At 40.9% G+C, this 25,657-nt stretch overlaps 1 protein-coding gene across 5 annotated transcripts in view; it reads right to left on the bottom strand.

The window, feature by feature from the left end:
• Positions 1 to 25,657, bottom strand: part of PCSK5 (proprotein convertase subtilisin/kexin type 5) — a 466,280-nt gene that overhangs the window by 220,411 nt on the left and 220,212 nt on the right. For 4 of the 5 annotated variants that reach the window (XM_045882270.2, XM_045882271.2, XM_045882268.2 and 1 more), the window contains exon 10: positions 15,246 to 15,349. In XM_045882270.2, the coding sequence (XP_045738226.1) occupies positions 15,246 to 15,349 (104 nt within the window). Of the gene's footprint in view, positions 1 to 11,975; positions 12,640 to 15,245; positions 15,350 to 25,657 lie in introns of those variants that run through there. The other variant, XM_064579401.1, reaches the window with a different exon arrangement.

The raw sequence follows: 25,657 nt of genomic DNA, 5'->3' as shown, positions 1-25,657 counted from the left end.
TGGTGGGAGACTGAGGAGAGGGAGAGGGAAGACAGTGAACAGGGTGATCTAGAAAAGAGTCCCCCCTGATGACAGAGATACATTTTGGGGATAAGTTGTTTTGTAAAAGATGACTGACAGATCCTGTTTCCAAAGTTTTGAATTTGAATTGACATAGGGGAAGCCCTGCGCAGAGATTCTAGATTCGTAAAGGATGAAGACAACGTTGACGATGTAGAACTGAAAATCACTAATAAGGAGGTGATACCTGTAACTGAAAGAAAGGCAGAGATGTATGTGGGGGGGAAGCTGAGGAATTAAGAGGCTGTGGGGGGGGGGGGAGTGTGTGCATCCCCTCCAGAACTCTTCAAGCCACAGACCTCGGGGAATGGCTAAGGTGAAAGAAGGGAGACAGGCATCATTAAAGTGTCAGAACAAGGGCTCTAGGTTTGCATCACGAAAGGCAAGGCAAGGAAAGTGATCTGGTCTGGGTAGATCAAAAGCAGGAAATCTTACAGAAACAAGAGACTTTTGATTTGGCAAACAGGAGATGGTTGAAAGTCTCACAGAGTAATTTCACTTCAAAGGTGGAAGTGAATTACAGAGGGGCTCAACAGTGAGGAAGTGGAAGCAGCTAATTCAGACTATTTGCTGGGAATTTGTAATTGTATAAGGGAGGACCGAAGGAAGGCAGTAGGATAATGGAAAAGGTTTTTTGTTTTTGTTTTTCTTCCAAGATGGTGGGGGCAGGGGAGGGGGGATACAAAGTTTGAAGACAGAGGGTTATAGTCCAATTGACAGAAAAGAGATTGAGTGTAGCTGGGTGCAAAGGGCCAAGTGACTGACAACAGATATGATGGTTTACATATGTTTTTTAATTTAAATTTTTTTTTAAAGATTTTATTTATTTATTTGAGAGAGAGAGAATGAGAGAGAGAGAACACCTGAGAGGGGATAGGGTCAGAGGACGAAGCAGACTCCCTGCCGAGCAGGAAGCCCGATGCGGGACTCGATCCAGGGACTCCAGGATCATGACCTGAGCCGAAGGCAGTCGCTTAACCAACTGAGCCACCCAGGCACCCTAGATTTTAATTAATTTTTTTTAAGGGATTAAGATGTTTAGAGGGTACTTTTCAAATTTGGGATTCCCTATCCAAACTCTGGATAAAGAAATGATTTTAGACTTTATGTTTTCATTTCTTCTAAGGATGGTACTTGACTGGCCCCACTTAAATGCACAGGAAAAGGTGATTCATTACACGCAACGGAGGACTAGGGTTAGTGGTTCCCAGACTTGTGTGAGCATCAGAATTACCCAGAGGACTCGTCAAAGCACATGCTGCTGGGTCCCACTGATTAGTGGTTTTAAAGTCAGGTCCAATATAAAGAATTTCTGCAACTCAACACCAAAAAATCCCAAACAATCCCATTAAAAAATGAACAGAGGACCTGAATAGACATTTTTTTCCAAAGAAGACATACAGATGGCCAAGAGACACATGGAAAGACGCTTAACATCACTCATCATCGGGGAAATGCAAAAATAAAACCACAATGAGATCACCTTACACCTGTCAGATTGGCTAAAATAAAATAAACACAAGCAACAATAGTGTTGGCAAGGATGTGGAGAAAAAGGAACCCTCGGGCACTACTGGGGGGAATGCAAGCTGGTGCAGCTACTGTGGAAAACACGGTGGAGGTTCCTCAAGAAATGAAAAAAACAGAACTACCCTGTGATCCAGTAATTCCACTACTGTGAGGTAGGATTCCTCAATACCCTTCCCCTCATGTGAGCGGCACAAGAAATGAAAGCCGGCTCTACAGTAGATTGTGCTAATGTCTTTTCATATGGATTACCACACACATTTTGGCTTCCCTTATAGAGGTGTTTTAGGAAGATAAGTTCTCTTAATTAACCTATAGATATCCCTCACTCATTGAGCACAGGTTGGTCTAGATATTTTCTTCTGTGGATGCACATAACTCAAGGAGTTAAAGTTTATTCATTCCTGGCCAGAATCTGGGTTTGACTGACTCGAGATACAGTATCAAGCTCAGAAACAATGTTGAAAAATAGTAAATGCGGGGCGCCTGGGTGGCTCAGTCGTTAAGCGTCTGCCTTCGGCTCAGGTCATGATCCCAGGATCCTGGGATCGAGCCCCGCATTGGGCTTCCTGCTCCATGGGAAGCCTGCTTCTCCCTCTCCCACTCCCCCTGCTTGTGTGTTCCCTCTCTTGCTGTGTCTCTCTCTGTCAAATAAATAAAATTTAAAAAAAAGAAAAAGAAAAATAGTAAATGCTCTAAAAGTTCTATTTAATGCATTTAAATCTATTTTATCTAATCTTACTGGCTCCATAGTCGAAGTACATTTAATGTAGCAAGCACGCTTCCCAAGATAAGATGCCCAGAAGAAAGTTTATATGGGAGGTAAAAATACGATCTTACATATGCATTTTATTACGTATTAACTAGTGAAATCTTTACAACAGTCCTATTGGCAAGATAGTATTATTCACATTTTACAGCTAAAAAATAAGCCTCATAAACATTAAAAGAACTTGCCCAAAGACACACAGACTCAATCACAAGTGTTCAGAATCTCTTTGCATCATGTATATATCTGTCAATTACTGTTGTCTATAAGACACACAGTATTTCTTGCAACTCATTTCTCAAATCAAGCATCATCCTCAGAATAACGAGATGGCAAAGGGGGTGGAGACATTTCAAAAATTTATCTATTTATTACAGATGAACACAGGAACATTTTTATCCTCATTGCCTTTTTCAAGTCAGCTGCATAAAAAGTGCTCTCTTCTTCAAAGCTCATTAAAATATCCTGGGCAGAAAAAGATATATGTGGGGCTTGGAAGGAAAGTTAACATCTGGCCCCCATTAACCCTCTCCCCTGTTCTTGCTGAGGATGATCTTCTTCAGTCATTTCTATCAGGGATTTTCTCTGAGTGCGAAGATACTATTAACATGGAAAAGATCCTTTATTTTCTATTCAAGCCTAGACCATTTTTTTTTTTTATTAGAGCTAGCCAGGCACGTCTAGGTGGCAGAATGGCACTGAGTAGCAAAGAACGACTTCCCATTTTTTAACATCCAGCAGTGATCACAACACCCTTCTTCCCTGGCTCTTGCACGATGACTCTGGAAACATCAGGGTGTACCATGTCTTCTGGTATAATACCATAAAACGAAGCCTGTTGAAGCCATTATCGGGATGTGTGATAGAAGTTTAATTCCTTTGAAATGCCTAAGGCTAGCAAGATGTGAACATCTGTAGAGTCTGAATTGAGATTTTAAGGGGAAAAAAAAGTCTGGATCTATTTATTTCACAGAAGACGTATCCAGATGGATTCTGCAAAGCAATCACCTGGCACGTAACCATACCTTGCTGGATGCACTGGCCTTAGGAAGTTAGCGAGGGCAGGAATCATTTTTGGGATTTCTTTCTGAGTCTTTGGGTCTGGTTTATATTGCAGGGTCTGGCACCAACATAAAGATCTCTCTAGAGGAAAAGGATGGGCTACGCCATCTTTACTCAAATCGTACTTTAAAAAGAGTCACCAGAAGGCCATTTTTTCCTCTTATTTACTTGGGCTCCCTTATGGATCCGGAACTGGTTTTCACAGCTGGTGTGGCACCCATTTACCACCAACTTAATGTGGTCATAGGAAGTTGGATTTGGAGCAGAGAACGGGTGATGCCATCTATGCTGCGAATATTGGTGTCAGCATCCAAGCTGATATGTACAAGTTCCTATCAGTTTCTCCTGTGCACCTCACATTTAAAACTATTTCACAGATGGTAGGCAAGATGGTCCGTGAGGAGCATCTTCACATGACAGCTTGATGATAAGCTTTGAAGAAAGCCTTCATCACTGCTTTATGTCTGTGACCCATATGTCAATATTCAGAAGGATGCTTCACCCCAAATATGAATCTTCTACTGGCCCCAGATGAGGTGATTATACATTTGAATTCATGAAGCATCAATCATTTTTGGTCACGAAGTTGAGAGAAGGTAAAAAGACTATGAAAAGAGTAATAGATTTGTACTTAGCACTCACACTCAACTTAAAATTCTAAGATTTTACTTCGAACTTTGTCTAGACACTGGAAGACTCTATTTGACTCCAGTAACACTGAGCTAGTTTGCTAATGGAGGTTCTGTGAATGTCAAGGTTGAAGCAACAGCTGGAGGTTAAAATGAACAAAACCATCTCTGGATAGGTATCTTTTAAAAGGTATTCATGCCTTCAACAATTCCGAGAGGAATTACAGCAGAATTCTGTGCAACACGGCTGGGCATGTGGGATTCTCCATGAACTAGAGAAAGGTAGCTCTTTTTCTAGGTAGACATTGTCCCCCTCTGGGGCACACAGATTGGTGAGTAGATCACAGGCTGGATTTCCATCTCTACCCAACCCCTCAGTTTGGTTCTCTAGTGCAGTTAATAACCTGTGAAACCAACGATGGCAGTCCAATCAGACAATCCCAGATATTTCTTGCATTTTTATCTATCTGCCCTGATTCCTTAGCCAAATGTGGCTGGAATTCAACGGGGAATTCTGAGATGCACAATATCAAATTCTAGAACAAAGCTGAACACATATCTTCTGCCTTGGCTTGGGGGATACTTCTGAGGAAACAACATGAAAAGAAGCAAATGATTTCCAGACAAAACCATCTCTCACAGTACATTAAGAAAGTATATAGTAGTAGCCTCTGGTGGGTTCAAATAAGCAATGCAGTTTCTTAGGATCATAGAAAATTCCAAGTTTGCTTCATGGCAAAGAAAAAAATATTCACGGAAAGCTTAAGAAAGAGAAAAAGTCATTTATAAACTGTCAATGTTTCTGTCACACAACCTGCAGCCATGTTAGAGCAACTCAAGGGGCTAGCCCAGAATTACGTTGCTTGCCTTAAATTTCTGCAAAGTCGCATGGCAAATACAAAGACTATAACTGCATGTGAAAAACAATTCGAATATTGAAAGTTAAGTGGCTTTCTGAAGGTCACGGCGAACGAGGATGACCAGCGAAAGAACTCTGGTCAAACAGAATGTGTGAGGCCTTCTTGAAGCATAATTTCTGGCCTGACATTTTTCAAGGAGCCATCGTGTCCTCACACCTTTTGCCCTGGGTTTATTAAAGAGTCATTTCAAAAAGCATTTCTTCCCCCTCTTAAAAAAAAAAAAAAAAAAGAATTTAGCAAAGATGATTATATATCTCAACTCTAGAACTCTCCTCATTTAGAAGGAAGGCAAGAGATGATAAAAAAAATTCACTGAATGTCTCAGCCTTTAAGGTCAGGAATATACAATTGCATACTAAAATAATATAAAATGATCGCTGTAAGAGAATTCGTATCCATTTTAGCAAGTCAGTTTCTTTTTTCTTTCTTTTTTTTTTTTTAAAGATTTTATTTATTTATTTGAGACAGAGAGAATGAGAGAGAGCACATGAGAGGGGGGAGGGTCAGAGGGAGAAGCAGACTCCCCGCCGAGCAGGGAGCCCGATGCGGGACTCGATCCCGGGACTCCAGGATCATGACCTGAGCCGAAGGCAGTCGCTTAACCGACTGAGCCACCCAGGCGCCCTATTTTTAAAGATTTTATTTATTTATTTGAGAGAGAGAATGAGAGAGAGCACATGAGAGGGGGGAGGGTCAGAGGGAGAAGCAGACTCCCTGCCGAGCAGGGAGCTCGATGTGGGACTCGATCCCGGGACTCCAGGATCATGACCTGAGCCGAAGGCAGTCGCTTAACCGACTGAGCCACCCAGGCGCCCCTTAGCAAGTCAGTTTCTTACCTACATGTCATTTTGTATGATATATCATAGGGCCAATGCATTTACACCACCAGTTTAAGAAAATAAAACTCTTTCTGACATCAAGACAAGCAACTAGAATCAACTTGCTTTCTCAAATCACCCTCCTGGCTCCAAGACATTTTTCAAATGAAATGAGAACTTGTAACTGTGGGATTCAAGTAGCTTTGCTGTCAATTTCCTTTCAGTCACTTTCCTCATCACACCACACCCGCCCTTTTTACCCATTGGACCCTCTTCCTTTTCCCTAACTGTTGCTCTCCTGATGGAGATCTCATCCAGCTTTAATCCCCAATCCTCTGAGAAATGCAAACAAACAAAATAACACATCTGAGCAGCCACCCTAGAACCTATTTCAGACTAGCTTCTGTTCCCTACGGTAAGTCAAGTTCTCCAACGTCTTCCACCATCTTACGATAGTTATTTATGACTCTGATCGAGTTTATATATGTGACATTAATACAATTCATTAACGATCAGCAGATTATGCTTTTTCCTCAATACGTTCAAGACCATTTATTGAAATCCATGTAGTCTTAGAGAAAAACAGAGCACACAAACAAGGAAGTTAACCCTTTAGCCAGAATCATTGACTAAAATGAAATGAAATGAAAACTAAAATGAAAACTAAAAAGATGTGTTACAAGAGAATCGGTGTGTTACAAGAAATAGGTGACAAATGAAAACTAAAAAGATGTGTTACAAGAGAATCGGTGTGTTACAAGAAATAGGTGAATATAAAGTAGGGAGTCTAGTATTTGAAAGTGGAAGGCGAGCTCATTGCACCTCTAAGCTACCCACAGCATTTCAATGGCTACAGGTTGACGCACGTCCACACACATCTATACTCAGTTTTCATTGTACAAAAATCTCAACAGAATATTAACTGTTTATTTATTCAATGTTAAATGTGAGAATGATGTGTGACCTGCAGATGGCAATTTTACCTGCGTGCAAACCACGAATGAAGAACTGTGCCAAATTCTGCCTATAATACTGTTTTCTTCAGCCTTCCCTTTGGCACACACACCAGCTCTGATGACCTCTTCCCTTTTCCTTGACCAAATCTTTGTCTAAGTTGCCTGCCTTGTCTGATGCTCTACACATCTGGTTAGCCATTTGGGCAGCTCCTCCCTCCTTAGGGTCCCTGTTTAAATTAGGCTTTTTCTGACTGTCTCACGTTTACAAAGCTGTGTCTGTCCACACCCCAGGCTTGAACGTGAATACTCACACCAGCTCAGCTGAACCCCGGATTGGAAACAACAAAGTCATCCATGAAAATGTGAACAAGTAAATAAACTGTGGTATATTCCCACCATGGAATATCACTTAGCAATAAAAAGGAATGAACTCCTTATATACCTAATGATTTAGAGGAACTGCAAAAATATTATCCAGAGAGGAAGAAGCCACTTCTGAATAATTCTACGTATATAAAAGTCTACAAAAGACAACATAATCTCTAGTGACAGAAAGGATATCAGCTGCATCGGGTAGGATGGGGGGAGGGAGAGGGGATGAGAAAAGTGCATGAAAGACCTTTCTGGAGTGATGGAAATGTTCTATCCTTGATTGTAGTGATGGTTACGTGGGTGTATACATTTGTACACTTAAAATGGGGTGTGGTTTTAAGACTTATTTATTTGAAAGAGAGAGAGACCAGAGCGAGCGAGAGAGAACATAAGTGGAGGGGAGGGGCAGAGGGAGAGGGAGAAGCGGACTCTTCGCTGAGCAGGGAGCCCGATGTGGGGCTCCATCTCAGAACCCCGGGATCATGACCTGAGCAGAAGGCACATGCTTAACCAACTGTTTTAGGTGCCCTAAAACAGTGCTTTTTATCATATGTAAACTTACTCCAATAATGTGGATTAAGAATGTACACAGATGGCCAGATATACTATTTATTTGTCTGTCTAGCTACGAATCGGTCCCAGGCTGTTTGACTTTGGAGCCCAGGTTCTGAAGCACTCTGTTGAGTGAGTTTGTTTCGTTTTAAATAAACACAAAACTTCAAATAAGAAAATGACCGTTGAATTTTAAAAGCTTTTGTAAGAGAATGTGTCTGTGGGCGTATATGTATTCTGATAAGATGGTCTTGGCTTAAATCCTCTTTGGGTATCTTATTTTGTAACTGGATTCAGAATCCAATTATTAGCGCTTCACAGAAATCCATTTCATTACTTTTTAGTCACAACACACTTTTGGCCTGAAAATAGCACTGCCCCTGCTTGATCGCCCTTTGTAATCACCAGGTTTAGGACTTGATGATTTTTATCTTTGCCTAAAATATCAGTTGTAACCACAAAATATCAAGATTTGCTGCCATTAATAGCCAAACTCATAAGCTGAAGGAAGACTTTTTTTTTTTTTTAAAGATTTTATTTATTTATTTGAGAGAGTGAGAGAGAGAAAGAGCACAAGAGGGGGGAGCGGGAGAGGGAGAAGCAGACTCCCCGCCGAGCAGGTAGCCCGATGTGGGACTCGATCCCGGGACTCCAGGATCATGACCTGAGCCGAAGGCAGTCGCTTAACCAACTGAGCCACCCAGGCGCCCTGAAGGAAGACTTTTAAAAATACCTGGGGAACTCCAGCCTCATTAGAATTAGTGAAATTGATTTTCATCAGGTGATTACACAAAAGGAGACATCAACTCCCTCTGAAGTGTACAAGCTTTTGCATATTGTTAAAAAATAATATTTTATGCTCACAGCTTGCATAATGTATATTAATGACTCAAGAGTCAGTAGGACATTGATAGCTATAATCTGTTCAGATTTCTATCACTAGTTCCTATGTTGAAGCAATTAATTTCAACTGTTAAGATTTAGTAGGTTGAAGCCAAGGTGACATTTAAACATTAAAACTAATTTGCAAAATAGAATTTAAGTATAGCTGTGTTTGATATATGATTATACTATAGTCATATTGATCTGCGATTATGGGATAAAAATTATATATTAGTGATGATTTTATTACAAAGTCCTAAATTCATTTTTTCTCTCGCCCCACTCAAGGTAATTTAATTAATTCCAACCCCAACAAAGCATTCTAATTCAAGCATAGTTCTATATTTGTATCCTCATTTCAAGGAGCAGGAAGCTGTGCCATACGAAAATATACATTTAAGACTCTCTTTTTAAAAGAGGACTCTTTTTATATTTGGTACTTTCTACTTTCAAAGCACTTTTCATTCAACTCAGCCTTCTCATTATGTTTGGTATGAGTTACCCACATTCTAAAAAACCAAGATACAAAAACTTTAATTGGCTTCCTCAAAGGCCACAGAAAATATCAATAACAGACTGTCTACTAGAATTTAAAGGTTCTTAAGATTATGGCAAAGCCACAAAACTACTCCGCACATAATTCCCTTCATTAACTAATTATATCTGGTAGAGGGATAATAGTCACTTAGAGCAACCATCATTTTAATTCCATTTTGAAGATGGATTTTAAGTGTGAAACCGCATGCATTTAAAACTTATGCACTTAGGGATGAGAAAGCAAAACACAAGTGAACAAAACACCCCCCCAAAATCTAACAAACCTAATGCTACCTTTCAAAGATCAACATGGAGAAAACATTTTTCATTGGTAGAAGGCATTCTTAAACCTCACATATTTAGGAAGCATGAGTGGAACACTCTGATGGGACAAGTGGATATTTTGGAAAAGGACTCTAGATTATGCAGCGATCAAGCGGTTTGCTGTCAGGAGTTACATATTACTGTTCTCAGGTAGATATTTAGGTAAATCATCCACCAGACAAATGGATAAAGACAAAATCCTAAAATTATGTGATTCACATCTTTTTTTGGTAAATGAGCAAGAAGATAAGCTCATGTATTCAATGGTCAGTAAATAGGAAAGGTTTTAAGTTAATACATATTAAATGAAATTGAGTTCACAGAGTACAATAGTATAAAACATGGCATCTTGAAAGAAAATCAGGTGGCATTTCCAATGAGCACATTTTATTCGATAGAATCAAATGTATTTACTCCCCCTTTTTCTTTGCATTACAAGAACTCAATGACTTATTTCTACAGATTGGACAGGGACTGGAATCAAGCAGCTGATTCTAATACCACCCCTGACACTGACCAGGTGAATAACATTTCACTTTGACCTTTCTTCAAAAACATAATGTGCAGATTACCAATTAAAGTAGCTTTAATCATCACTACCAACATCACATCAGCATGCTAAGTGGCAAAGATGAACTATTATTTGTGCAGTGCAATAACATAAAATATAGCTTTACCCTTTCAAATGGTAATACATCAGATATCACTTCACACACTCAAAAAAGAACACATTTCAAAACCTTTAGTTTCAATTCAACACATGGCATGCTTAATGGTTTCAGCACTGCTAATTCTTTTTAATAAGTGTTACAGACTGAAAGCAAGACAGGTAGGTATTAAAAATATATTGGAACATCTTAAAATTACCAGCCTTACCAGTGGAAATAAAATGATGGCAATTAAAGGTAATAAAGGTTATTAAAAGTTAGGGCCTTGGAGGCTAAGAAGTCATGTTAGACTGTCAATTGTTTTCCCATGGTGGGAAATCAGTTAGAAATTAAAAAAAAAAAAAAGTCTAGTAGTTTAGTGATGGTCAAAGAAAGAGTCAGTGGGGATGGGGAGGTTTCAGCAACATGCTGGTAGAAAAAGAGAGACTTACATAGTCTGGGAGGGCAGTGAAATGGAAGGCGTGGTAACCTCGCTCACTTAGTTGTCATTTTTGATTTTCAATGACATATTTTTCATTCTTTCGCCTAGTAAAGATGACAGAAGGTCCTAATTTATTATCTGATGTCTATTCCTGTTCCTAAATTTAAGAGAGTTTAACTGTATACAGTCATATAATCCAAATACAGACACTTTGAAAAAAACTAGAGCACCGACGTTGCATGCATTCAATTGTACTTCTAAGTGCATCCACAAACCACAGGTATGAACTGGGGGGCGGTGGGGTGGAGGGAGGCGGGGGGGGGGAGGATCAGCCTGCAGGGCACAGCCCAGACAACTGGGAGGCGGATGGGGGCGGTGGATTTGCAGGTTCCACAGATTAAAGCAGAACAGAGGGGATCATCACAAAGAGCTAAGTGCTTCCTGAAATGATAGGAGCCATGGATTCTAGAAGAATGAGGAATGAAAGTCCTCAGCATGGTGGGGTTGGTCCATGTATCCTCTATGCACAAACAGAGCTGGTCAAAATATCCGTGACTTGCCCCAAAAGATAGTCACTACATCAGATGCCTTTTCCTGCTGAGGTTAGTTAGGCTGCATTTGCCATGACCAGGGAAATTTGCATCGACACATTTTATAAACATGACCTGGCAGATCGTTTGGGCTTGGAGGAAGGGAAGAAAAGTGCAGTGTAAATTTCTGTTTCTGTACATAAATCACACTGTGGCCAGATCAGAGTAGGCAATGCCATGGGGCCGCCCTGACATTTCCTTTTGCTTCCCCTTTCTGGGTGCACTTCATGTGTTGGGCTGGTGTGCTGAAGGTGCTCAGCAAGTATTTGTAAATAAATAAATGAAGAGACTGCATAAATTAAGTTCTGTGAAGAAAACCACTCAAATGGCAAAAAGCCCTTGCTTGTTCTACAGTTGATTTGTGCATTTCAAGGAGGAGCATGGACGGGGTATTAAAAAGCATAGAAAAGGAAAAAAAAAAAAAACTAGAGAAGACTATTCATAAGAGGGAAGGGAAGGCATCAAAGGAGAAGGAAATAACACTGGGAAAAAACCCAAATAAATGATTTAATGCCAAAGTCATCTGCCGGCATTGCAAATGCTGATCGGTAGCAAAATACGGGAATTCGGATTTCAGTTTTCTAGTGGCAAATATCACATCTGTTCATCTGGCCTCATACAAATACTTTCCTATCCTCATGAATAACCTCAAGGAGATTCTTTGATAAATGCATGATATTTATTCCATTTATTTTTAAAGAAACTTATCTCTGGAGAAAGTTGAAAGTCAAAATGTGTATGAAATTTAGCCAAAATTATTCAATACACAATGAACCATCCAAATATTGTTTAGTCAGTTTCCATACGTATGTACTCACTGGACTATGTTTACTCTGAAAAACGGATCTTCTGCAAAAGACCTTTTAACTATACCAGAAGAGATTATTATTATTATTATTTATGAAGCAGAGAGAATAATCTTAGTTCAATTAAAATTGTTAAAAATTGAGGTATCATTAGCATAAAAATACTGATAAGTAGCTTCCAGCTTTGGGGCTCCCTTCACCGTGAGCTAATCTAACTATCCGATGTTACTATACTGAGAACACAGAAAAAGAGGAGGAAACTCTGTGCACCCAGCTCATCAGCATGCAACTCCAGGGTAATCCCTTCCTTGGAGAAAACACACAGATGAGTCAGCAGAGAGCCACATTCCTTGGGTTTTCAAGGCTAACCTCCGCGCCTGAATGAGAGCCTGCTTGTGCTGTCAAAAGGAAGTCAGCAGCTGCTGCTGGAGGGACTCGCTTACATTTTCCAGGTCCGTAACACATGTGGCTTAGAATGCATCGAGTCCTCCTTGCGGAGAGGCCCCCACCGGTCTAGCTGCTAGATCATCTGGTTCTACTCTCTGCCTGAGCTGCAATACATATGGTTCTGTCTGAAGAAATGTAAGGACAGTGCATGCAGAAATGTCAGGACTTGGCAGGGTCTGGTGAGAAACTGTTCTTCAGGGTGTTGGCTTCTCTGAAATTATCAGTGATGACTATCAAGCGTATCGATGACAAGACCCCCATACTGAATTGGTTGCTACTTTCAGCTGCTTCTGCTTTACCTGATGAGAGAAGGAAATGCTCACGTTGATACTGAGATACCCAGCAATCTGTGAAACTCTTCTCAGGTTTTCTTGTTTGTTTGTTTGTTTGTTTTTTTAAACACTCTTCAAACAACTTAAATTGCTCAACATTAAGGGCACAAAGGCAAGCCCCGGGGAACCCAGATGCGTTGGGATTCCTTTCAGGCACACACCTCACTCTGCATTAGGGCAGAGAGCAGCCACGACCAGGATCATGGGCTCCTGTTCGCAGGCAGGCAACTTCTGGCTTCTCCTGTCTAAGGAGAAGTGTGTGGCCCTGTGTTCCTGCCAAGCGAGGCCTGCAAAAGCTGGCTGACCTAATTTAAAATACGAGCTCTCGCTGAGCTCTCGTTGCATGAAGCCCTTCCAAGCATTAGCTATTTTTGTTTGTTCGTTCAGTTCTTATTTCATAAAAAGTCGCCCATCTTTGCTCTACCCCAGTGACCTCCATCCTCTCCTTTCCCAAAGCACGTGGCTTCTCCTGAGAGCCTCTGCCTTAATACGCTTTTATTTGTGGGACACCAGGGAGGGGATGGTAACGCTTAGGGTAGGGAAGAATATAGCTCTATACAAAATTATTCTTATTATGATCATGTTTAAATGAAATATGGGGCTTGCCATCAACAAAATAACAAAACAATTCCACTGGGAGTCCAGACTGTTCAGGGTAATTCATCTATGAAAAAGCGAACTTTAATTGTTACTCTTGGCAGCAAGCTAAGAGAAGAGTGAAATATTATACTAAATATTGCCACGTGCAAGAGTAAAATGCTCTTTCCTCCTTGCCAGAGTACTGCATAGCCCCCTTCAGACTCAGGTTGGGATCTGGGGAGTTAGTCTAAATCCTCTGTTTCCCCCCTCTCCAAAACCAACAGAGGTTTTCAAAAGAGTTGCGTTTTTTATTGGAACCATTTGCTCTTTTTAACTTGCCAAAAAGGAATAAGTAAAACTAAGACTTTTATTTGGGTTAAAGTTGATTCCTCAGCTTCATGGAGGTCAATGTACTTAGTCTGTGAACCTTCTGCTAAAAAGTTCACTGCAGCGCACTGAACCAGCCAAGGTTATGTTTTGGTTCCTTCTTCCCCCTCCCCAGACCCACCTCCCAGCCGCATGGATTTAGACAGCAAGAGCTGAGAGGGTGCGGAGGCTAAATCAAAATGAAACATACCTATGGCTAAGTACCTCCTGTGTTTTCTCCGACAACTGTAATTTCACATATTTTTGATGCCACGTGTAACAACTGCAATTTTGGGATCCAGTGTCTCGATCTGGGCTTCAGACAATGCGATCCCAAAAAGAATTTGCAACTCTTTAAATTAAAAGCTCATTGAACACTGCTGCATTATATAGTCTAAGAGTAAGGAGAGGGGTCTCATACTACTCAAAGGCAGAGGGATATTCTTCTTTTTCTAAACATGGAGTGAAGTCTTCAGTGAAGATGCTAACCAAAGAAATACTTTATATGACACTGGTTATCTGGTATATTTGGCTAAGCATGAGACTATAATTGCAAGTAATTTTAAAAATTACATTTTACATTTCCAGCATGGATATTTGCATACATTGGGTATAGTTCACTAAAGATATATTAAAATCATACTTAAGAAATCATACGTAGATAATATTATTCAGCTTCTAAAATGTTTAAGGTGGGGAAGTTAGGGCCCCAAATACTTAAATGACTTGCCCAGAAGGATTTGACATGTTACCAAAGATCTGGGGACCAGAACCTCAATTATTAAGTCACTATTCCCTGTGGTATGGGATACTCGTTTTCATCCATAGGGATATATAATGATATGAACATTATTTGGGAGTAAATTTAAATCTGCAGATATGACCAAGAGTAATCTTTGCTGTAACAATATTAGTGGATTAAAATTTAAGTCATGTGAAACTTTAGGACATCTGCCTTATATAAGTATTTTCTGTTTATTATAACATATGTTATGGATGATGATAAACAAACTGCCCACCATTAGTAAGACACTTTGAGGGAACTATAATCCTCAGCCATGGGAAAAACAGTCAGCACTTACGATATGATGTGCATAATTGTATAAAGACTGTATGTTTTAAAGCTTCAGAAGCACTTTTCATTCATATAAAGTAATGTCTTAGAGTTAGGGGTTTGTGGAATTTTAATAAAAAACAAAAACAAAAACAAAGCAAGCATGGCCTAGGAACTAACAGTGAACAAAATACACCAGTCATTACTGAAATGGAAGTAATCACTATAGAAGATGAGGACGTTCTACACACATTGTGACAAACACCACTCAGATAACCAACGACAGCAATCACAAACTAATGAGAAGCCCCATAGGTCGACTATACTTGGAAGTTGGTTGTCTTTTAAGAAATTGACCTATGATGTGGGAAGCCAAAGAAATCTGCCTTTTATGTGCTGTTTGAATTAAAAAAAAAAAATCAATCTGCGTTTTAGTTACTCAAAGAGCCAGCTCTCTGTGTGTCAGCACACAATTTCAAGTTTCTTTGGAGGGATTCTACTTCCGGCTCTCCATTTAAAATGGGGGAAAAATAAAAATATTTTGCCTGTGACAGAATATGAAAGAAGTTCTCACCCTTAAAACCAGCAGCATTGGTTTTCCAGTCATTAGCGTTCAAATGTCCCGCACGGGAAGTCCTGACAATAACATGCTGCACGTCTCTCCAGGTCAGAAACGGACTGGGGAAAGACAAGGTAAGAATCATTGTACCAAAAAAAAAAAAAAGACTGGGGAAGCAGAGAGTCACAAGCAAATTAAAAAAGCAAAAGCAAAATGGCAAAGTACTAAAAACAAAGGGTCAGTGATTTGGGTTTGGGGGTGAACAGAAGCCAAATGCCGCTCTGGTTCTTTCTCAACGTGGAGAAGTGACGTTAGTCTGAGGGAGGCAGAAAATGTAACCTTGAATTTCGGAAATCGTGTGGGATCAGTCGGCTGTCACTCAGTTTTTTAAAAGGGTGAGGATTTCCAGTTTCCTCAACAAAATGGCTCCCCATTCTGGCCTGGTCGTCCTTTGTGTAAAAGCTTCCATCAACATCTGAAAATTACTAGCACCTAAAGTCAAAACCAAAGTCTTCTGGAACACTCCTTGTCCAGCTGTATCACCAGGTAGTTGATTTGTAATTTAACAAAGAACTTGCTAGTATTCTGCGTGTATGTATGGGATACAGAAAAAACCTCAACTGAACCGAGTCCCCAGGTGTCAATGCTCTCAAAGAAAGAGAATTCGGTACAGAGCTCAAAGCTGGTCTCCAAGACACAGCTATGGGAGGACCCTTAATCTGCAATAAGTAGTTATTACATTAAATTATTGGATACCTACTTCTTGTGATTGTTAGCACTGAAGAGCACAAAGACATTGAGCAGAAGTCCCTTTCATTGGAGAACCACAATACCACTCAAAAACATATATAGAAAGCAAATCCAGGTACTGGTGCACAGACTTCTGTTCTCTTTCAAAGAGTACGTATACACTGGAAGGCATTTGACTCAATGCACGCATGAAATGCTCATCAAGATACCTCTTCATTTTAGTCTCGAATGTCAGGTGTTACAGTCTTTTACTTAACTGGGAAATATGGCAGTTATCACGCAGCCTCGGTAGCTAATTCTGTTTCTCGTCGTCCACCTTAATTTTAGAAGGATATTTGCCAAGCCTGGGTCAGAACATTGAAGGGAGGGGGATGATAATTTGCTACCTTCCTTGAGGTATGACAGGAGCACGTGGTAATCCCTATGGCCCCCCATACGTGTGCAGATGGACGTGGGCATCTCCCAGGCAGAGGGAAAACCTGGTATCTTAATTATAGCTGATTTTCAATGATGGAACAGGACACTACTTTACTTTATATTGTGTTTCCCCAGTTTCCTACTTATGTGAAATTGACTTCTCAAGGTTTCAGCTTCCCCATTTAGCATGTGGATGCTAATACCTACTTTACTTCATCGTCTGATTGAATGAAAGTGACGCCATGTACTTAACCTAGTTCCTGGTGCGAAATAAGCCATCAGGAAGTTGTAGACAGTACAACATTCTGCTAAGTTTTGAGCCACGGCTCCCATGTGGTGGCTTGAACATGAAGGAGATGGGGAGAGAAAAGTACTATAGAGTTCTGATACCACTTCGCTTCACTATGCCCTTAGATTAAAAATAAGAGAGACAGTACTGCCATTTCCAAAGAGGGAGCAAGACTGGAGGTAGACTGTTCTGTAAGGTTGCATTCACAATGTAACTTATGCTAAGGAAATTGAAACCCAACCTCACGAATTTTAAAAATATAAGAACAAGGGAAACAGATTTATTTGTTTTGTTTTACACAACACTTGTTAGGAACCAAGTTTAGAACCTAATAACGCACGAAATTCTGGAGAGGGAGGGAGGTTGTGGGATGGGGCCCAGGAGGTGGGTAAGTTTCGCTTCTAAAACAAATAGCATGATTTGGCCCTTTGCTGATTGAAACCGAATCCACAGAATAATTTAGTAGAGTGCTCGCACCATGGTCAGAAAAATTAGGAAAAGAGTCAAGGGATCATTCTGAACACTAAGGTCACCATAAGATGTTTTTCCTGATCTGTCTGAGATGTAATGCTCATCTCCTCTTTCCCAGGGTAATTATTTGGGTGAGGGGCAAAGAGCAACAACAGAAAAGCCCAGTCTTGCAAGACTCTCCAGCCACTTATTTACGGTACAGCAGAATCCTCTCAAATAGACACATGTGCTTTTTTTGTTTTGTTTTGTTTTTTCATGAGCAAACAGCAAGATACGTAAAAGTACACCTGGATTTGATAAATACGTCTAAATCAACCTAGTGAGTTTAAAATAACATTTAACACACAGCTAAAATGTCCACATTTTAAATATTATTCTTTATAGAAAACCAAAAAAAAAAAAAAAAAAGGAAAAGAAAAAGAAATGAAACAAGTTTCTATGTTACTTATCACCAGGTCAAGATTCCTTTGGAAACATCAAGCACAGGGTCTGACCATCGGGAGACCATTTCCCTAGTGACCCTTAGCACTGATAATATAACAATGATGATGATGGTGACAGAACAGGGACCATTTATCTCGAGCCTTAAGCAGTTGTATTCAGGAAGCCTCCGCATTCAAATCAGCCTGAAGAAACGGGAGTTACTTGCTCTCATGCTGGGTTGTAAAAACTAGCTCTTCTTGGAGTACTTGTAATTAGAAGGAAGAAATTAGCTTCCGGAAATTGAAACTGTGCATGGAAAGAATGAGGCATGCAGGTGATTTTACTCTGACATTTGATAACGCACAAGTTCAGAAATCATTTAATTTCAAAATTTCCTGAATCTCGCCAAAATAAAGTGAGGAAGTTAATACAGGAAACCAAGGGATTTTTGCATCCGTGGTGTTTCTACCCGTGGGAGGGTAACTGATTATTGGCTCAGGAAATAGCTGTAGGTTAATTTGCTAGTATCCTGAGAGGACTTGTACTTAGGGGGAAGTCTGATTCACATTTTATGACCTATTTGTACTGATGCTCTCGGGGATGTTGCAGAAGTGAAGCAGTCAGACTATGAAACTTCTGGTATGCCACAGCGAAACACACAGTGAAAGCAAAGAGACGGCTGTATGCCCTGTGCTAGAACTTTCCAGGCCACAGTGGTAAAGTAGGACCCCCTAGAACGGACCCCCGTCTGCTGATTACCCTGGAGCCATACTCCACTGGCTTCTGAACACCAAGATCCCTCTCAGCTCCAAGAACAGAAGACGGAGCACCAAGAGCTTTGGGGGCAAACAATAACCAAAATGCCATGAGTATAACCGACCTGGAGGAAAGGAGCAGCTTCTCTCAATTCTGAGCCTGGGGACCACTGAGCCAATTAAAAGCCACAAGGATTTAGGCCACATACCCCTTAGGTTTCTCTCTGGAATTAATTGACGACTACCTTTAACCCACAATATACACTAAAAGGGCAACATTTATAAATGCCTGCAAAACGTGGCTAGCAAGCTATGACCTTTCAAGGCAATAAAACATACATGATTTTCTGGGGGAGTTCTAGAGGTGCAACCTTTTCCTGTTAGGAAGGTTTGCATCGTTTAGGGACTTCAAGTTAATAACCAACATTAAATGAGCACTTGGCCAGGGCCAGGTAGTGCGTGTTGTACATCATTATCACTGTGTAATCTTAAACATCATATGAACATAGGTAATAGTTTTATTCCCATTTCACAGATGGCAAAGTGGAGACTCCGAGTTATACACGGTAACTCGAGTACACAGAGGTAGTTAGCGGTAGAGCTACAATTCAAACCAGCTGCACCTGGCAGGCTGCAGATCCTATGCTATCACTTACTATTTAACGCCATTTCCGGATGGACCCCCCAAAGTGGAACAGACATACACGCAGTGGTGCATCAGGTGGCTCTCTGACAACTGGATCAGGAGGCCAAGTGTGGCATGTCATGTCCTCGTGGTCACACCATTTTCGTACCTGCTCTGTGTCTCTCAACTCAGTTGGCGGATTTTTGTTTGCCACCGAATTCAGGAGACTCTCAAGTCTTAATTTGGGTTTTAGGTTCCAAAGGCTTACACACTCTATCAAAGGTAAATGGAAAGATACCAAACTAGGACATATCAGATTATTTTTATAACATAGTATCATATGCTTCTACTGTAGGTCATAACATTATATTATTTAACATTATGATTATGAACTTGCCACCTTGCTTTTCTCCAGTCAGGGGAGCTCATCTGAACCCCATCTCAAACAATTCTAGTTTCCAGCAGCAAAAACAGGATAATTAATGACACGACCGCTACCTGGTGTTCTATTTTTGTTCTGAGCCGCTCAAAGTATTTCATGGCCCCAAGAGTAGATTTAGAAGGAGGACGACGTATCCCAAGAGAGACATTTTGTCTAGTACTTCTTGTTGAGCTCCTAAGTGCAACTGCTAGCACTTAAATGAAACAAAACAAAACAAAACAAATTTTCTCCCCATGAGTTTTCGCAGCTAATCCTGCACATGTGTGAGCCATTTGAAATCAATCTGTACTTGGAGGTCCTTAAAAAACAAGGACCAATTTTGGAGCCTTAGTGACTGACTCACCTGCATTTATTAAAAAGAAACAAGAAGGGGCGCCTGGGTGGCTCAGTCGGTTAGGCGAGTGCCTTCGGCTCAGGTCATGATCCTGGAGTCCCGGGATCGAGTCCCGCATGGGGCTCCCTGCTCAGCCGGGAGCCTGCTTCTCCCTCTGGCCCTCCCCACTCTCATGAGCTCTCTCTCTCTCTCATTCTGTCTCAAATAAATAAATAAAATCTTAAAAAAAAAAAAAAAAAAAGAAACAAGAAGTAATCTTCCCCTCCCCTCAAGCCCCCAGATGGATCTATCATCACAGGCAGTTAAAAGGCAACCGATACAAGGGACAATCTTCTTTATATACAACCGGACTATCTTCTTTATATACAAGAGCGATTCTATCTAATGCAATGATGAGCAATTTCATGAACCAGGCCCATGGGGCAACTGCACAACCCATCAGCCATCATCCAACTGACTAAATATTCAACAAAAAAACCCGAGACAAAAACCAGTCTCGTTTTATGTTACTTAAGACTGTGTAAAGTAGAAATGGGAACAAGTAGCCAGAAAATTAATGTCATTGTACAGATGCTAAATAAATTGGCAATTATGGGGAAAGATTCATTGTGAGCTAGAGTAAGAAAGATGAGAAAGTGTTTGAAGCCCGCGGAGGTTGGTAAAAACATTATTCTGACTGTACCCAGTGCATGCCAGTGATGATTCTAGAATAAAATACCGACCATCCAACAAAGGAAACCAATCTTCTTTTGTCAGGTAATGAAGCGGATCATCAGACGGTCAGTCCCACTGCAAAGAGGAGTAGATCTTGCTAATGGGAGTGTGTTTTTGTTCTGTTGTGTCATGTTGGACCGTGTACTCTACATTAATTCAAAAGCTCCAGGCCTAAAACTGGGTGTACTAGCAGAAAACACACCTCCCGATGTGGAAACGTGACTTGTCCTGGTATCACCGGGACACCTACTTATGATCCATCCATCCCTGAACCGAAGTAGAAAAGACAAAAGGAAAGAGAAGACTGGTTGAGGACTACCCAAGCCAAATTTTTATTATACTCTCTTGTATACACCATTCACTGACTACCTGAGGTGAGTATAATAAACCAAAGGTACATTAATTGGGTCTCTGAATAAACTTTAGGGAAGAAAGTCCCTAACTGACAAAAGAAAAACTCTGCCACTGACACTGAATTGTCTTCTTTCCTTTATACATCTTGGCTTATCTGCAGGATTTGTCATTACACCGAAAACACATCAATTAAATTTTCTGCAGCTTTACAAAAAAAATGGTATTTTGTTGGTAAGCTCAATAACCATTTCCCTGAAATGCTTTGCTACATAAACTTTTGGGGAATAAAATTTGATGAATGGTCACACAAAGGTACCCTAACTTGAGATCACATGCACTGAAATCAATTCACAATAGCGGAACTTCATACTACTTCTCCCTATACCTCCCTATACACTTAATTCCCCCCAATGGTATTACCCCAAGGCTGTAAATTCTGGCCATTCTACAAGCCTCTTTCTCTTCATGTACCCTGCAACCTCGAATCCATGTCTGATCCTCATTTTCATCCCCGAGCTTTGAAATCTCTTGAAGTAGACAAAATGTGGCAGAATGAGAGCTTCCCCACCAAGCTCATCCCAGTCAAGCTGTGAGAAACCCAAGTCTGGGAAGGAAACTGGAAGACAGCCCCCACTTTCCCTTTTCTGCTCATTTTGCGGGTTGTCCTGCACTCAGCATGAATACATATGCAGTTGTAAGTGAATTGACATAATCCTGCAGTAAGACATTGCTTTCCACGTTATTTTTATTTCTCATTTAAATTTGTTCTCAAAAATAATAATAAGCATAGCTCATAGTCACATGAGAATGATGCTTTAGAGTCAGGAAGACTTGGGGTAAATCATGACTTGCTACCTGATGCTTCTGAAATGCTAGGTAATTTACTGACCCCCTCGGGGACTCAGTTTTCTCAGCTGAGTGTAGAGACAGTAATACACACTCTGCAGGATGGTTGCAAGGACTCACGGTAATGAATACAGACTGCCTGGCACATGACAGACTCCCAAAGACAACAGTCATCATGATGGACTGAGACGCACAACCTCTCATCCCAAAACGATTCAGAAGGACCACTTTGAGTTTATCCTAACATTTGATGAATCTCCATTTAATTAACCTGTTTTCTTCTATTCCTAAATTTCGATGGTATGTTTTTTTTTTTCTTTTTTTCTTTTATTTATTTATTTATTTGAGAGACCGAGGATGAGAGACAGAGAGCATGAGAGGGAGGAGGGTCAGAGGGAGAAGCAGGCTCCCCGCCGAGCAGGGAGCCCGATGCGGGACTCGATCCCGGGACTCCAGGATCATGACCTGAGCCGAAGGCAGTCGCTTCACCAACTGAGCCACCCAGGCGCCCCTCGATGGTATGTTTTTTAGTTCTTGTAACAAACGAGCAAAATAGCATTTTCGACACATCAGTCTATTTGTGCTTAGTGAAATAATAATGCCACTAAGGTCTGTCAAACAGATCTGGTTTTAACAAGCCCATGGTGTGGGCAGCAAGCTGACTGGTTAGGGAAACAAGTACCTGGACCCACTGTGATTGTAACAAATCCTCTCTCTCTATTGTGGGAACATCTTCCCTCTTGACAGCTGGGGAGGTAGGAGTTACATTTGGTACCAAGAAAGTATAGTGGGAGGGGATGTAGAGGATGGTGGAATGTTCTTTGGGTGGGCATCGGAGTGCCGTATGGTAACAAATGTTAGGAGGAAAGACTGCACATACTTATTTGCTTAACTGAACTGCCAGACTGCAATGTTTTTGAAACTTTTCTACCAGAGTTCAGGGATTTGCAGAGTTCTTGCCTCAAAAGCCAGACGTTGAACCCTTGGACAGGCAACAAAAATACTTGGCTGCATCTCTGTTATTACTGTTATTCTAAATTACAGCATTTTCTCTCATTTTTTCCCTGTTGAATACAAAGAATTAAAGTGATGCTTTTCTGCCTGCTTATCAAAGAAGTATATTTTAAAATAGGGATTTTCAATGCTCACCTGCATTTCAAACTTCAGTGAAAATGAGCCTGCATTTTGGATTCTAGAATTTTAAGTAAATGTTATTCTATTTTAGAAACTCCTGGTTTATCATGTCAACTCCCAGCAGTCTTTCTAATTATTAGATGTCAACGGTAACAAAAAATATTTTTAAAAAGTCTTATGCACTGCACACACACACTGAGGGAAAGATCAACTAAGATTAACAGAAATCTATAACAGAAATTTTGGAGGTATTTCAAGTAACCTTATGGCTGATGTGATTGGAGTAAGGAAAATAATGTTTAACGTTTCCATACTTTACATTAAGAAAACAAAGCTGGCTTGTCACCTAAAGTGGGGGGGGAATGACAAAAGATCCCCCAAAAGTTAAGCCTTGTTTCCCCATCTATCTCCTGTATTAAAGACCCAAAATACTCATGGCCTAAAAAAGTGCACACATGATTCTCTACTAAACACATACTCCTTTTTAAATTTTCAAGGCAGCCCAAGCATTAACTCTATCTCTTCTGTCCCTATCATCCTAGAAATCATGGCAGGAATTAGGGGGTAAATTCCAACTTTCTTTTTTAATGCCTCCCTTACTCTACATGTAAGATGCCAAAATCATGTCCCCTGGACTCCCCAGTAGGGAGGGGGTGCACATGAGATAGAGTTCTGAGTAATAAAACATAAGTGGGAGTCCACTGGACATTTCTGAGAAAGCCTTTGCTTTCCTGTTATAGGCATTCCCCAATTTTCCTCCACTCTTTCCTTCCTCCTTCTACCTGAATGTGGATGTGAGGGGCTGGGTGGCTCAGTCAGTTAGGCGACTGCCTTCTGCTCGGGTCATGATCGAGTCCCGCAACGGGCTCCCTGTTCAGAGGAGTCTGCTTCTCCCTCTGACCCTCTCCCCTCTCATTCTCTCTCTCACTCTCTCTCTCAGATAAATAAATAAAATCTTAAAAAAAATGGATGTGGATGTGATGGCTGGAGCTGCAGCAGCCATTAAGAAAAGACTAAGAGAAAGGAAAGGTGCCTGGGTGGCTCAGTGGGTTAAGCGTCTGCCTTCGGCGCTGGTCATGATCTTGGGGCCCTGGGATTGCAAGCCCCACGTTGGGCTCCCTGCTCAGTGGGGAGTCTGTTTCTCCCTCTCCCTCTGCCCCTTCCCCCACTCATGCGCGGCTCTCTCTCTCTCAAATAAATAAAATTTTTAAAAAATCCTAAAAAAAATAAATACCGAGAGAATAACACAGACCCAGCCTTGGTAGCCTTGACTTTCTGAACCAACATCTTGTGGATTTCCTGCTGTACCCACTATACTTTCTTGGTACCAAATGTAACTCCTAACAGATGTATCTCCAAAAGTACCGAGTATGAGATGGCATTTATTGAGTGCTCACTGTGTGCCAGGCACACTTGAAAAGTACTATATTTGTTATTTCATTTATTTCTCCTGGCAATCTTGAGAGATACTATTACTTTTATCACTCAAATAAGGACATCAAAGCAGGGGAAGTGTCAGGATCCTGCTCAGGGTCACATGATTAGCAAGGGCTGAAACGCACCATACGCAGCCTGATTCCGGAGCCCGGCTCTGATCCACTCCATCACCGCTGACTTTTACTGGAGGAGGGGCCACGAGGGGAAGAGCCAGGTGAGAGCTGCTTGCAGGGACTGGCTGACAAACTTCTGCTTAAGAAATGATCCTCTCCTCATCTGGCATTCCTCACTTTGGATGGATCTCTGCCAGGACCTGAGAACTGACCACGGGGTTTTGTCTATCATCCCATTCTTCAAGGGCAAGTTTGAATAGGTCTGTGCTTGGATGGTAAGCAGAGCAGGGTCAGCATCACACCCTTCCTGAAGCCAGAGTTTCTCATTCAGAGTAATTAAAAAAAAAAAAAAAAAAGGAAAAAGTAGGATCAGAGGAAGAATGAAGGGAAGGAAAAAAAAAGTAAAAGAAACATAAGAAGGAAGTACAGGGACAAGAGAATGAAGAAAAGAGAAAGGAAAAGAGAAGAAAAATAGTATGGAGCCCTTGGAAGACAGTGAACACAAAGGGAATACATCAATAAAGAAGGCGAGTGTAGATGCCAAAATAGAAGCTGAGAGAAAGAAAGACTAGAAGGAGCATAGAGAAAAGCGAAGTTTGCATGAGAGGGAGTCCACTGATATGAATATGGGTCCAACGGAACTGAGAGTGTGGAAAATTGAGGTAATGATGTGGACTACAAATGTAAGAATGTCCCACAATTTTTTTTTTAAGGAAAATAATGAAGTGATGAGAAGGAAAGACAAGACGACAGATCTGGAGGCCAGAAAACAGAAACTTCAGGAGACCAGCTTTGTTTGCCTCTGAGGACCACCATGCACTGAGTCTTTACTACTTATCAGCTGTTCTACTGGGGCTTTGCAGTAATGCATGCAAAACCACCCAGGAGGTCGACAATGTTATTATTCCCTTCTTACAGATGTGGAAACTGAGGCTTAGAAAGGAGACCTATCTTTCCTAAAGTCATGTAATAGTAAGAACAAGAACAGGGCTTTGCATCCAGGTCTCTCAGACTCCAGGGCTCAAGCTCTGAAGCCCATGGTAGGCTTTGTTAGTCATCAAAATCCTACTTGATGAAAAATGCCCAAGGGAGGCTCAAGGGACTCAGTAGGTTTCAGGAAATACTAAGAATTGCATCCCCTACACTCATCCTGATACGTGTTTATGTATGTGTATGTGTACAGAGGTAATTTCAAACACAAATGAAAAGTACCTGAAAAGCTATTTAGGAATGAAAACAAAACAGAATTTCTGTCTTAGGACTCTCTGCAAAGCTCATTTCAGGAGACAATGAAAAAGGACAGTTAAAACAACTGAAAGGAAA

This window comes from Mirounga angustirostris, unplaced genomic scaffold, assembly GCF_029215605.1.
Source record: "Mirounga angustirostris isolate CCGP_5_RB_7025 unplaced genomic scaffold, mMirAng1.0.hap1 SCAF_15, whole genome shotgun sequence".
NCBI classification, from domain to species: domain Eukaryota; kingdom Metazoa; phylum Chordata; class Mammalia; order Carnivora; family Phocidae; genus Mirounga; species Mirounga angustirostris.
Note: the sequence above shows the minus strand (reverse complement) of the source record. Positions and strands in the feature narration are given on the sequence as shown.